The 14,468-nt window shown below is 46.5% G+C and overlaps 1 protein-coding gene across 1 annotated transcript; it reads left to right on the plus strand.

Annotated features, from left to right (window-relative positions):
• Positions 1 to 1,387: 1,387 nt before the first annotated feature.
• Positions 1,388 to 11,951, plus strand: LOC139385762 (octapeptide-repeat protein T2-like). Its single transcript, XM_071131022.1, has 2 exons — positions 1,388 to 1,420; positions 11,274 to 11,951. Exons 1-2 carry the CDS (start codon positions 1,388 to 1,390, stop codon positions 11,949 to 11,951), a joined length of 711 nt encoding a protein of 236 aa, XP_070987123.1.
• The last annotated feature ends 2,517 nt before the right edge of the window (positions 11,952 to 14,468 follow it).

A 14,468-nucleotide genomic window follows, 5' to 3' on the forward strand; every position in this document is an offset into this window, starting at 1 on the left:
TTTCTCCTCAATATTTATCTTCATATGACAAGGATTAAAATGGATTTGCCAGTAGATTGTCGTCTTGATTCATGATGATGACTGTCCAATTGAAGCTACTGTAGATATAACGTGATTTGATGTTCATTTATCTGTGGCCAATGACCTCAAGCCTTCTTGGATGGGCACTTCTAATGTAACTCTATGGCAGCACCCAAGGTGCTTGAATTTTCAAGCTCTACCCTTAGACTTGGCGGTGATGTAGTGTTCCCTTGAGTGACAGAACACTTAGCCAATCATGGCGCATCGCTCCGTATTGTCTGCTGGCTTGCCCCACCACCACAGAAAGCACTGAGCTAGGCTGAAACGCCTGCATTTTGGAGCTCCCTTACTCAAGAAAAAAAAAAAAAGATGTATGTTTGTATGCAGCTTTAATAACTCAATGATATATACATGTTTTTACATTGTTTGCAAACTGATATGTGACACATATTATGGCCAACATATGATGCAAAACAGGTAAGCCCTCCCCCCAAAAATATATATTTTAATGTTCTTATTTTTTGCAAAAAATGTGGGTTTGTCTGTACAATATGTGTTGTGCTGTATTTTACTTGGTTCATATTGTATTTGATGTTTGATGAATTTTATTAAATGGTATATGCAGGGCTCCCTGGTAAAAGAGACACTGGTCTCCATGGTGAGTCCCTGATTAAATAAAGGTAAATAGCAATGCGCCTTGGATTGAATCCTGGCCTTTTGCCAAAATGTGCTTAAAGACCATGGCACTGAGACAATAGAGAATATGGGTTTGCATGCCTCTTGTGTTAATGTCAGTAAATTAATAGCATTGATCTATCTTCATTAGTGGGCTTTGAGATTGGAACCACAAGGACTCTGTTCGTGGAGAGAAGTGATATGTCTTCCGGCTCCACCACTCTGAATGTTGTGATTCTCCTCTGTCTCAGGTTGGAGGTCATGGCCATAGAGAGCCTCAACCTCCTGTCTCAGGTCTGAGGTCATGGCCATAGAGAGCCTCAACCTCCTGTCTCAGCTCTGAGGTCATGGCCATTGAGAGCCTCAACCTCCTGTCTCAGGTCGGAGGTCATGGCCATAGAGAGCCTCAATCTCCTGTCTCAGGTCGGAGGTCATGGCCATAGAGAGCCTCAATCTCCTGTCTGAGGTCGGAGGTCATGGCCATAGAGAGCCTCAACCTCCTGTCTCAGGTCGGAGGTCATGGCCATAGAGAGCCTCAACCTCCTGTCTCAGCTCTGAGGTCATGGCCATTGAGAGCCTCAACCTCCTGTCTCAGGTCGGAGGTCATGGCCATGGAGAGCCTCAATCTCCTGTCTCAGCTCTGAGGTCATGGCCATAGAGAGCCTCAACCTCCTGTCTCAGCTCTGAGGTCATGGCCATCGAGAGCCTCAACCTCCTGTCTCAGGTCGGAGGTCATGGCCATAGAGAGCCTCAATCTCCTGTCTCAGGTCGGAGGTCATGGCCATAGAGAGCCTCAACCTCCTGTCTCTGGTCAGAGGTCATGGCCATAGAGAGCCTCAATCTCCTGTCTCAGGTCGGAGGTCATGGCCATAGAGAGCCTCAATCTCCTGTCTCAGGTCTGAGGTCATGGCCATAGAGAACCTCAATCTCCAGGTCTAAGGTCATGGCCATAGAGAGTCTCAACCTCCTGTCTCTGGTCGGAGGTCATGGCTATAGAGAGTCTCAACCTCCTGTCTCAGGTCGGAGGTCATGGCCATAGCGAGTCTCAACCTTCTGTCTCACTAGTACCACATTGTTGTTGTTTTCTTGTATCATGCAGTCTACAGTGTAGTAATGGTCCGGTTCCTGTCTGTAAGAGAGGACTCCTCCCAGTTCCTTCCCAGCATTCCATGGAGTGGGCTCCAAGTTTCAATCAACTTGGCATAATTGGAGTGATTTCCTGTCTTACTGTATATTTCAATCCATCTGTATAATCAGGCTGAATTAACGCCTTTCAGATGGAGCATAGAGGGAGAGGGCTACGGTAGACCCTCCCCTGCCCATTCACCCTCTATCTGTCCCACACACAATTACACACCAGCTTGAGAGAAAGAGGAAATTACCTTCTTTGTCATCTCATTTTTCACTGGGGGGCTCAGCACGCAAAGCGCTGTTCACTGTTACTTAGCGTCAACTGTAATTAATGCATTGCAACCTGGGCTTGTGAATGTCTCCCATGTCCATTTTAATATGACACATAAGGCAATTATCACCACACTTTTAGCAAACCACTCACAGATAATGTATTGTGTTAAGATCATCTACATTGTCTGAGGACCAGTTTGTTAGGGAATAGGGAAGACAAGCATCACACTGCACGTGAACACAGGTCTTCATTTCTCTGGGTGGGTAACAGCTCTTGTGTGAGCCATTACTGTGACATGTCAACGTCAATAGTTGATGCTGTCAAATACCACTGTTGGACTTCATGGTATCCTGGTATCATGTGCTCACTTCCTACCTCCATAAATATGCAAAAATTTATTTGATTAGTTTAACTTGTATTTTTAGTGTGGGTAAACTTTTTTTTGTAAGGTAAACATATTTTTGAATTGTGTAAAGGTATTTATTTTTTAGTTAGGTAAAAGTATATATTTTTTATCGGGTAAACAATTTAGGGAGTGGCTGCTTGTCGAATTCTCCAGATGCCTCTGCCCGATAGCTAAACAATCAAATCTTCTGAGCATGTGTGGGATTGTCTACTTTACACACAGCTGCTGCTCCCTCGGCTGCCGGTTAGGGTTAGGGTTGAGGGATGCGGGTTATGGTTATGGTTGAGAGTTGAGGGTTGAGGGTTATGGTTATGGTTATGGTTGGTTTAGGGTTGAGGGTTATGGTTATGGTTATGGTTGAGGGTTAGGGTTATGGTTATGGTTGAGGGTTGAGGTTATGGTTATGGTTGAGGGTTATGGTTATGGTTGAGGGTTGAGGGTTATGGTTATGGTTGAGGGTTATGGTTATGGTTATGGTTATGGTTGAGGGTTGAGGGTTATGGTTATGGTTGAGGGTTATGGTTATGGTTATGGTTATGGTTATGGTTGAGGGTTGAGGGTTATGGTTATGGTTGAGGGTTATGGTTATGGTTATGGTTGAGGGTTATGGTTATGGTTATGGTTATGGTTATGGTTATGGTTGAGGGTTGAGGGTTATGGTTATGGTTATGGTTGAGGGTTGAGGGTTATGGTTATGGTTGAGGGTTGAGGGTTATGGTTATGGTTATGGTTATGGTTGAGGGTTGAGGTTATGGTTATGGTTATGGTTATGGTTGAGGGTTGAGGGTTATGGTTATGGTTATGGTTGAGGGTTGAGGGTTATGGTTATGGTTGAGGGTTATGGTTATGGTTGAGGGTTGAGGGTTATGGTTATGGTTGAGGGTTATGGTTATGGTTGAGGGTTGAGGGTTATGGTTATGGTTATGGTTGAGGGTTATGGTTATGGTTATGGTTGAGGGTTATGGTTATGGTTATGGTTATGGTTATGGTTATGGTTGAGGGTTGAGGGTTATGGTTATGGTTATGGTTATGGTTGAGGGTTATGGTTATGGTTCAGGGTTATGGTTATGGTTGAGGGTTGAGGGTTATGGTTATGGTTATGGTTGAGGGTTATGGTTATGGTTATGGTTGAGGGTTATGGTTATGGTTGAGGGTTAGGGTTATGGTTATGGTTATGGTTGAGGGTTGAGGTTAGGGTTATGGTTATGGTTATGGTTATGGTTATGGTTGAGGGTTGAGGTTAGGGTTATGGTTATGGTTATGGTTGAGGGTTGAGGTTAGGGTTATGGTTATGGTTATGGTTATGGTTGAGGTTAGGGTTATGGTTATGGTTATGGTTATGGTTGAGGGTTGAGGGTTAGGGTTATGGTTATGGTTATGGTTGAGGGTTGAGGTTAGGGTTATGGTTATGGTTATGGTTGAGGGTTGAGGTTAGGGTTATGGTTATGGTTATAGTTGAGGGTTATGGTCGTGGTTATGGTTGAGGGTTGAGGGTTATGGTTATAGTTGAGGGTTGAGGTTAGGGTTATGGTTATGTTTGAGGGTTGAGGTTGACACCGGACCAGTATTCCTGCAGGAACAGGAGTGAAATTCTAGTCAAGTTTGGGACAGGACAGGATCAACAGTCCACATGAACGGGCTCTACAGGAATTATTATTTTTGATTATTTTAAGCAGTTCTAGTAGGCAATATCGTTTTGACCCCCCCCCCCCTACTATTTAAATATTTATAATAGGCCTTCATCAGCTGGGCAGGCAACAAAAAATAGCTAGCTAGCAGTAAGTTAAAAGCAAGCTAACAGCTCGCTCTCCTGTCTCATCTTTAGAGCAGCCCAAAATGGGTCCGTTGCTATGGAAACTCACCCATGCAGCACAGTGCAGGTACTGGGGAGAGACCGAGACGTGCAGCTAACAGAGAAAGGCATTTCTGATTTCTGCGGTTAAAATGGGCACGCGACAGACAAGGATGTTGATGTGTTATATAACTGTTGCGGGATTGGGACAGTATGGGGACATTTTTTACAGGACAAGACATGACAGAAATTAATTTTTACTCCTGTGTCAACCTCTAGTTGAGGCTAGGATTATGGTTGAACTGGGATAAGGACATGAAGCTAGGATTAGGGTTGAGGCCAGGGTTAGGGTTGACCCGGTATGTAACACTATCCCTAACCTTCACCCCAACCCTAGCTGTGTTCAGCTAGTTAAGTGTTAAATCCAAGTCTGGTCCTTTCTCCTGAATTTGTGTTAATCTTTAACACCATAAACAGATAAAATGAAAATGAACCGTTAAATGGTACTTCGAGGTCCAATCTTCAGAATTTTGATTTAAGATATTGCCAAAACAGAGAAGAGAGTGCATGCTAAATGCTTTGATTTGGGGCAGAGAGAGAGCAGTTTCAGAGCATTTTGAAATAGGAAACAGGAAACCATTTTGATAGCAGCATAAACACAACTCCCAGAGGCCCTCGCTGACGAAAAGCTTTTTGTGTTAGCACAGCACTTCTGACAAGATATAAAGTGTGTCATGCCTCAAAAAGGAGAGGAAAAATCTCAAGTCCATGCCAGACCAATTCACTTTTTAGGTGTAGCCTAATGCACGGTGACAGAAATTGGTTGTTTAAGTTTGAAAATTCCTTTTTAGTAATTGTATGCTACCTTTTAGTGCAGATCCTTGCTTCCTAAAACCTGCCATTCACTATACAGAGTGAACCTCAGTTTATTGTTGAACATGTTAGAATGGGATAAGTTAGATGTTTCTCTCTTCATTCTCAGTCAGTCCTCCAGCTACACTCAGCTCTCAGGGTAGAAGCAGCCATTGGATGTGACTCCCAGTTCACACACATTAGTGTCCTACTCAACCTCACTGGTCCACACCTCAGCCTCACCACGATTTGTCCTGACTTCTTGGCTACCCAATTGCCCCTCTGTTACTCCATGCATGACATTTGTGCTGCCTCATAAACAGAGAGCTGTTGTGAGCTAGCAGTACTGCTGCTGCACTACAGGGCGGCAGGGTAGCCTAGTGGTTAGAGCGTTGGACTAGTAACCGGAAGGTTGCGAGTTCAAACCCCCGAGCTGACAAGGTACAAATCTGTCGTTCTGCCCCTGAACAGGCAGTTAACCCACTGTTCCCAGGCCGTCATTGAAAATAAGAATTTGTTCTTAACTGACTTGCCTGGCTAAATAAAGGTAAAATAAAAAATAAAAAAAAAACAACACAAACCAAGCTCTAACAACTCTAAGCAATCTAAGGCAGTGTTATCTCAACACTTTTATGTCTGTATTCTTTGATCCTCTTTTATTATGTGATGATGAAGATCTATTGTTATGGTGTAGACCTATTGTTATGATGTGATGATGTAGGCCTATTGTTATGATGTGATGATGTAGGCCTATTGGTATGTTATAACAATGTAGGTCTATTGGATTTCAGAAATGAAAGATCCAAACCAACAGAAACATGTAATTAACTGTCACATATTACATTAACATGAATTAAAGTTCAGTTTAATTAGAGACTGATGCTTGAGTTTTTATCTGGCCGTTAGAGCAATGCAAAGATCAGATAACCTGGGCACTAATAGTACATCATAAAGTCATGAATACAGGGACATATTTTCCATAAGAAGAGTTCAGTTATCTTGGCGGCTACACACAGACACGATAAATGAGTGTAAATATTTTCAGAAGAAAGGGGACAAGTCAAGTAAAAAAAAATTGTCACATGAAGCATTTTTCCAATTAGTGTTAGTAATTGGGGTGTGTGTGAAGGCAGCGCCCAGACACACAGAGGGTAATCTGGCCTTTCTGTATTAGATGGGAAGTGGACCGTGAAAGTAATTGGTGAGTGTAGCACAAATTGGATCTTAGGGTGATGTGGTTTTTATTCCTCTGAGGCAATATTTGCAAAATGATTAGAACAATGTTGCTGCTGCTGCACATTTTCAAAACGGTTTATTACATACTTGTAACGTTTATGATCAAATTCTTGGCAGGCTTAGTAATCAACTCCTGAGTGGGAGGTGTTTTATATATTGACAGGGTGGTGGTAAGGAGGACAGAAGAAAAGCCCAGGTTTATATCCATAGCCTCAAGTCCTTTTAAACCAGCAGATAAATAAATAATACCAATACAATCCAAATGGTTTTCATCACTCAACTGTTTCCAATTAGAATTCAGATTAGACTGCTCTGAAATAAACAGGCAAATCAAGCATAACTAAAACGGATGGCAGGGTTGTTTTACAAGATGTCCCACAGAGACTAAAAAGGCTTATTTCTATACCAGGGGTTGTTGTTAGGGACGTGGGTGAGAGAGAGCAACAACATGTTTTAACCGACAAACGCTGTGTGAGGCACTTACAAATAACATGATTAGAGACAGATTCATTAGGCGGTATCACCGCCGTAACACCGCTGGGTAATGAGCTGTGGTGCTGGAGCAGTAACCACCAGGGGTTTGGTAAGCCTGCCTGGCTGACACTGTTGTGACCCTGGGATCAAAAGACCTGATATATTGGAATATCTGCAGCCCACGGAACACCATGGAACACCAAGGAACACCATGGAACACCAAGGAACACCATGGAACACCATGGAACACCAAGGAACACAGAGGAACACCACAGTACGCCTCCAGCTGATAAATTGCCATTTTATCAACTGGTCAAACCAACCCATAGCCAGCAGACATACCTGGCTGAATACTGAACAGCCTTCTTGTTATGGTGGCTTAGCTGTTATGTTATCATGTAATAATGTAGGCTTATTGTTATGATGTGACCCTACAGACCCTGGTTTGATCCCGGCTGTATCACAACCGGCCGTGATCGGGAGTCCCATAAGGTGGCGCACAATTGGCCCAGCGTCGCCTGGGTTAGCGGAGGGTTTGGCAGGGGTAGGCCGTCATTGTAAAATAAGAATTTGTTCTTAACTGACTTGCCTAGTTAAATAACGGTTAAACAGACATGTTCTGTATAACATGGTTTTCACCCTCAGAGAGAAAAAGGTGTGTTGTATCTGGATTGAGATGTGGATGTTGTCTGGAGTGGAGCTGTTGAACATGCTGGGAGCTTCAGAACAGGAATGGGTCTCTGAGTTGAGAGCTGAACCACAGACACCACACAAGAAGAGACTGTAGGGTTAAGGATGAGATGGCTAACCACAGCAGACATATTTACTGCAATCCTCCTGTCACACAGCACACAGGGCAGTCTCCTGTCACACAGGGCAGTCTCCTGTCACACAAGGCAGTCTCCTGTCACACAGCACACAGGGCATTCTCCTGCCACACAGGGCAGTCTCCCGTCACACAGCACACAGGGCATTCTCCTGCCACACAGGGCATTCTCCTGTCACACAGGGCAGTCTCCTGTCACACAGGGCAGTCTCCTGTCACACAGCATACAGGGCAGTCTCCATTCACACAGGACAGAGAGGAAAACAAAGGGAGGAGGAGAAGACGAGCAGACAAAAAAAGAGCAGGACAGAGGATGAAAGAGGTAGGGAACGAAAGAAGGGAACATTTAGATAGAGAAGGTGGACAGAATGGGAGAGACACCCAGCTATCGCATAACATTCTGAGAACCATATGTTTCTCAGAGCTTGGTGAGAGCTATGGTTATTTTGCATACAACCTTCCGGGAATGGTGCAGGATAGTTGCTTGGCTTTGGACGGTTCACAGCATGGGTGCTTGCAACGTCAGGGTTGTGGGTTCGATTCCCACGGGGGACCAGCACGAAAATGTATGCATTCACTACCTTAGGTTGCTCTGGATAAGAGCCTCTGCTAAATGACTGATATGTCAAATGTAAAACATGCAGGGGAAGCCTCCAGTATTGGAGACAGTCTTGTGGCCAGTCAACAGGCAGGGGAAGCCTCCAGTATTGGAGACAGTCTCTTGGCCAGTCAACAGGCAGGGGAAGCCTCCAGTATTGTAGACAGTCTCTTGGCCAGTCAACAGGAAGGGGAAGCCTCCAGTATTGGAGACAGTATCTTGGCCAGTCAACAGGCAGGGGAAGCCTCCAGTATTGGAGACAGTCTCTTGGCCAGTCAACAGGAAGGGGAAGCCTCCAGTGTTGGAGACAGTCTCTTGGCCAGTCAACAGGCAGGGGAAGCCTCCAGTATTGGAGACAGTCTCTTGGCCAGTCAACAGGCAGGGGAAGCTTCCAGTATTGGAGACAGTCTCTTGGCCAGTCAACAGGAAGGGGAAGCCTCCAGTATTGGAGACAGTATCTTGGCCAGTCAACAGGAAGGGGAAGCCTCCAGTATTGGAGACAGTATCTTGGCCAGTCAACAGGCAGGGGAAGCCTCCAGTATTGGAGACAGTCTCTTGGCCAGTCAACAGGAAGGGGAAGCCTCCAGTGTTGGAGACAGTCTCTTGGCCAGTCAACAGGCAGGGGAAGCCTCCAGTATTGGAGACAGTCTCTTGGCCAGTCAACAGGCAGGGGAAGCTTCCAGTATTGGAGACAGTCTCTTGGCCAGTCAACAGGAAGGGGAAGCCTCCAGTATTGGAGACAGTATCTTGGCCAGTCAACAGGAAGGGGAAGCCTCCAGTATTGGAGACAGTATCTTGGCCAGTCAACAGGCAGGGGAAGCCTCCAGTATTGGAGACAGTCTCTTGGCCATTCAACAGGCAGGGAAAGCCTCCAGTATTGGAGACAGTCTCTTGGCCAGTCAACAGGCAGGGGAAGCCTCCAGTATTGGAGACAGTATCTTGGCCAGTCAACAGGCAGTGGAAGCCTCCAGTATTGGAGACAGTCTCTTGGCCAGTGAACAGGCAGGGGAAGCCTCCAGTATTGGAGACAGTGTCTTGGCCAGTCAACAGGCAGGGGAAGTCTCCAGTATTGGAGACAGTCTCTTGGCCAGTCAACAGGCAGGGGAAGGCTCCAGTATTGGAGACAGTCTCTTGGCCATTCAACAGGCAGGGGAAGCCTCCAGTATTGGAGACAGTCTCTTGGCCAGTCAACAGGCAGGGGAAGCCTCCAGTATTGGAGACAGTATCTTGGCCAGTCAACAGGCAGGGGAAGCCTCCAGTATTGGAGACAGTCTGTTGGCCAGTCAACAGGCATGGGAAGCCTCCAGCATTGGAGACAGTATCTTGGCCAGTCAACAGGAAGGGGAAGCCTCCAGTATTGGAGACAGTCTCTTGGCCAGTCAACAGGCAGGGGAAGCTTCCAGTATTGGAGACAGTCTTGTGGCCAGTCAACAGGCAGGGGAAGCCTCCAGTATTGGAGATAGTATCTTGGCCAGTCAACAGGCAGGGGAAGCCTCCAGTATTGGAGACAGTATCTTGGCCAGTCAACAGGCAGGGGAAGCCTCCAGTATTGGAGACAGTCTCTTGGCCAGTCAACGGGAAGGGGAAGCCTCCAGTATTTGAGACAGTCTCTTGGCCAGTCAACAGGAAGGGGAAGCCTCCAGTATTGGAGACAGTCTCTTGGCCAGTCAACAGGCAGGGGAAGCCTCCAGTATTGGAGACAGTATCTTGGCCAGTCAACAGGCAGGGGAAGCCTCCAATATTGGAGACAGTCTCTTGGCCAGTCAACAGGCAGGGGAAGCCTCCAGTATTGGAGACAGTATCTTGGCCAGTCAACAGGAAGGGGAAGCCTCCAGTATTGGAGACAGTCTCTTGGCCAGTCAACAGGCAGGGGAAGCCTCCAGTATTGGAGACAGTCTCTTGGCCAGTCAACAGGCAGGGGAAGCCTCCAGTATTGGAGACAGTCTTGTGGCCAGTCAACAGGCAGGGGAAGCCTCCAGTATTGGAGACAGTCTCTTGGCCAGTCAACAGGCAGGGGAAGCCTCCAGTATTGCCTTCCCATAACACTGTGGTGGTATACAGGAAGCAAAAATAGCCCTCAGTCCTTATGGTTGGGGAGAAGAAGATAAAATATGGTGGTAGTGTGAGGGAGAGGAGCACTAGACCTACGTGATGAGGGCAGTTGTCGGATCCTTCTCCCAGAGCAGAGCCCAGCCAGGCATCATTAATCACAACAGAAACATGTAGAGCTCATGAAGAGATTAGGCTTTGCTTAGGCAAAGCCCCAAGTGAATCTGCACTGGAGCTCACCCTACATAGAAACCCAAAATAACAATGCATTTACCTAAATGTTTCCCTTCTCCCATCTCTCCTTCTCCTTTTCTCCCCCATCTCCCCCTCTCTCTCTTTTCCGATCTCTCTTTCTCTGATCCTCTTAACGTGCTGCCGTCTCCTCGTGTTAATTTTCTGCTTCAGTGACACGCATCATTGAGGGAGTTCTTTTTAACAACCCCGCCACCCTTCATGCAGAAGTCTTTGAGTCGTGCACAGAGGTGTCAATCAAATTATTAACCATAATGGTGACCAGGATGTGTTTTTAAAACCCGGCTTCAATGTGACATCACTGCGGTTTGCCCACTAATCCCCCACCTCTCCACTTCTCACGCTTCCCAGAAATGAGCCCCTGTCCCTATCACGACACTGTAAGGAGGGAAGAGCACATACCGGGCTACTCTTTAGGCTTGAATCATTTCATTTCCCTGAGCGGCTTTTTCATAAATAACAACCAAAATCCTTAATTTCCAAGGATCTTGACATGTAGCGGCCTTCTCAATGTCATCTTCTTATCGCAATTTGTGATGTAGGGTTTTTCATTTGAAGGGGGCTGGAGGATGGAGAGAGTTAAAGGGTTTTTCTCTCTTCTTGACTGATGCAGTCAAAGTAATTATTCATTGTTCTAGCGCCGTCAGGGATGCTGTCTGACATTTCCTCTCTTCTGCTTTGTTGCAGAGTCGAGCCAGGGAGCCCAGGCAGGGAGCCCAGGCAGGGAGAAGAGGCAGGGAGCCCAGGCAGGGAGAAGAGGCAGGGAGCCCAGGCAGGGAGGAGAGGCAGGGAGGAGAGGCAGGGAGCCCAGGCAGGGAGAAGAGGCAGGGAGCCCAGGCAGGGAGAAGAGGCAGGGAGCCCAGGCAGGGAGAAGAGGCAGGGAGCCCAGGCACGGAGAAGAGGCAGGTAGAAGAGGCAGGGAGCCCAGGCAGGGAGAAGAGGCAGGGAGACCAGGAAGGGAGAAGAGGCAGGGAGACCAGGAAGGGAGAAGAGGCAGGGAGCCCAGGCAGGGAGAAGAGGCAGGGAGAAGAGGCAGGGAGCCCAGGCAGGGAGAAAAGGCAGGGAGCCCAGGCAGGGAGAAGAGGCAGGGAGAAGAGCCAGGGAGCCCAGCCAGGGAGCCCAGGCAGGGAGAAGAGGCAGGGAACCCAGGCAGGGAGAAGAGGCAGGGAGCACAGGCAGGGAGAAGAGGCAGGGAGCCCAGGCAGGGAGCCCAGGCAGGGAGAAGAGGCAGGGAGCCCAGGCAGGGAGAAGAGGCAGGGAGCACATGCAGGGAGAAGAGGCAGGGAGAAAAGGCAGGGAGCCCAGGCAGGGAGAAGGGGCAGGGAGAAGAGCCAGGGAGCCCAGCCAGGGAGCCCAGGCAGGTAGAAGAGGCAGGGAGCCCAGGCAGGGAGAAGAGGCAGGGAGAAGAGGCAGGGAGCCCAGCCATGGAGCCCAGCCATGGAGCCCAGCCAGGGAGCCCATGCAGGGAGAAGAGGCAGTACAGGGAGGAATGTCAGAGCCCTGCCCCTTCCTACTCTGGGTCCAAGAAAGGGACTCATACAGACCCAGGGAGGTACTGTGTGTGTGTCTATGCGTGTGTGCATGCATGTGTGTACTTGGAATAGGATATTTCATGTGCTATAGAAAGGTTCTGGACCTACACAACTAAGATGTGAGATGTGTGAGTGACATATCCTTCTATCTAAACATACAAAGTAACTGTATTATATTTACTGATGCTTTTACTGTAGAAGCAAATAGCTAGTCTACTGTTGTGGTAACATACGGATTACAACTTCCTTCCTGGAAGAAACATCTGAGAGGTGGCAGAATGTACTAGCACTGTAGAGCCCAAACCCATACAGTGGGGAATTGCTATATTCCATTTCAGAACCAGCCATATCCAACAACAGCCTTTGTACTCATTTATTTTTGTCTGTTTACTTCGTATCATATAAAATTGACTTGGATGGCCTGATTATCTAGCTGTGTTTTTGATTAGAAAAGCAGAAAACAGATGCCTTGGTAATAAAGACAATTGTACAGGCAGCTGCACCATCTGTTGTTCTGGGTGACCAAAGTAATGAGAGGAGTTATGGGAGGAAGGTTATAGTCCACAGGACAGGAACTGAAAAGCGTTACTCATCATAAACAGGTAACTACATAGAATCTCATCAACTCAACTGAGAAAGTGAGAACTGAGTCTTACAGTTTTTTCCAACTGCTTACACACGTTTTCAAAACTGTCTCCTTTTTTTCAAAACTCTACACACAATTACCAAAACTGCACACACAAAATGCAAAATGCCTCACATCTCCTTCCAAATGTAACACTGCATTCAAAATGACATAAACACATGTCAGAATGAAGCATTTGCATCAAATGGCAAACACTGCTTTCATAATAGTACATTTTTGGATATACCATGTAAACACTGTTCTAAATCTAAAGCTCTTTGGTCTTTCATAGGCTCATATCTACATGTCAATACAATGTTCTACAGTGAAAGTAATCTGCTGAGAGGGGTACAAGTACACTGTAAACACCAATGCAATGTTCTACAGTGAAAGTAATCGGCTGAGAGGGGTACAAGTACACTGTAAACACCAATGCAATGTAGAAACAGAAAATATTTATTAGGCCAAACATTACTGTTGTATACAGTAGCATACAACAAAACCATAAACATATGTAAACCAAAAGTATATTCTTTAGAATACAGTAAAGAACACAATTGTGTGTGTGGGGTCCCGGGGGGACAGTCCAGGAATTGGTAGGGGGGGGCAGTCACCAGTGCTAAGCTATGCTTCATCTCTTCTCCGGCCTGGGTCTGGCCACAATACTTCGTCCACATCACAAGATAAGCTTTCTCTTGTCAAACATCGAGGGAAGTATCTCCTAGCATGGTGTATCCAACCTTGGACAGAGGTAACCTCTATGTCCCCACATGGAGGGAAGTATCTCCTAGCATGGCGTATCCAACCTTGGACAGAGGCAACCTCTATGTCCCCACATGCATCCTCCATTGCCTGGAAAAGCGGCATGTGGGCATAGGGTTGACGATCATACACTTTCCAGCGCCGGGCTGAGAAAATTCCTTTAGGGGATTTAGAAAGGGTGAATTTGTGGGTAGGTACAAAACTACAAATTGTGGATGGGTGGCAAACCGGTTTTTGACCAGAACAGCCCGGTGAAAACTAACATTGTCCCATAAAACCACAAATCTAGCAGGCTCCTGATCTGGATCAGGCACAAGCATTGTGGCCGGTGTTGTACGGACCTAGTGTGGCATTGTGATGGAGGACCCCGTTTTGAGTGATGGCAGCACACATTGTTATATTACCCCCATGCTGTCCGGGGACATTGGTAAATGCCCTCTGTCCTATTACATTTCTTCCGCGGCGCCTGGTTTTTGGTGAGGTTGAAGCCAACCTCATCCACATAAATAAATTCATGGTGAATTACATGGGCATCCAGCTCCAATACTCTCTGTAACAGACAAAATGATATACAGATGAGTAAATATGGTCTGAAGTACTGGAAGTAGTGTTGCATACATACCTCTACAAAGTCATGTCGCATATTCTTGACTCTGTCAGAGTTTCTCTCAAATGGCACCTTGTAAAGTTGTTTCATCGTCACTCGGTGCCGTTGGAGGATGCGTTGTATGGTCGACAGGCTTACAGCATTGATGTTGTTAAATATGGTGTCATTATTCAAGATATGCTCGCTTATCTCTCAAATCCTAATTGCATTGTTGGCCAAAACCATATTTATAATTGCAGTCTCTTGTACATCTGTAAACAAGCGTCCTCGTCCTCCATGATGTCTTTGCCTTTCCACCCTGTACAGAATTCAAACACAGTATGTGTTCAGCATAGGAACTGTAAACAATCTACAAA

This window comes from Oncorhynchus clarkii, chromosome 27 (assembly GCF_045791955.1).
Source record: "Oncorhynchus clarkii lewisi isolate Uvic-CL-2024 chromosome 27, UVic_Ocla_1.0, whole genome shotgun sequence".
Classification (NCBI taxonomy): domain Eukaryota; kingdom Metazoa; phylum Chordata; class Actinopteri; order Salmoniformes; family Salmonidae; genus Oncorhynchus; species Oncorhynchus clarkii.

Coding starts and splice junctions, on each gene's coding strand:
- LOC139385762 (XM_071131022.1), top strand. CDS start 1,388: ATGGCCATCGAGAGCCTCAACCTCCTGTCTCAG. Junction 1,421..11,273: donor GCCTCAACCTCCTGTCTCAG/GTCGGAGGTCAT, acceptor GCTTTGTTGCAG/AGTCGAGCCAGGGAGCCCAG.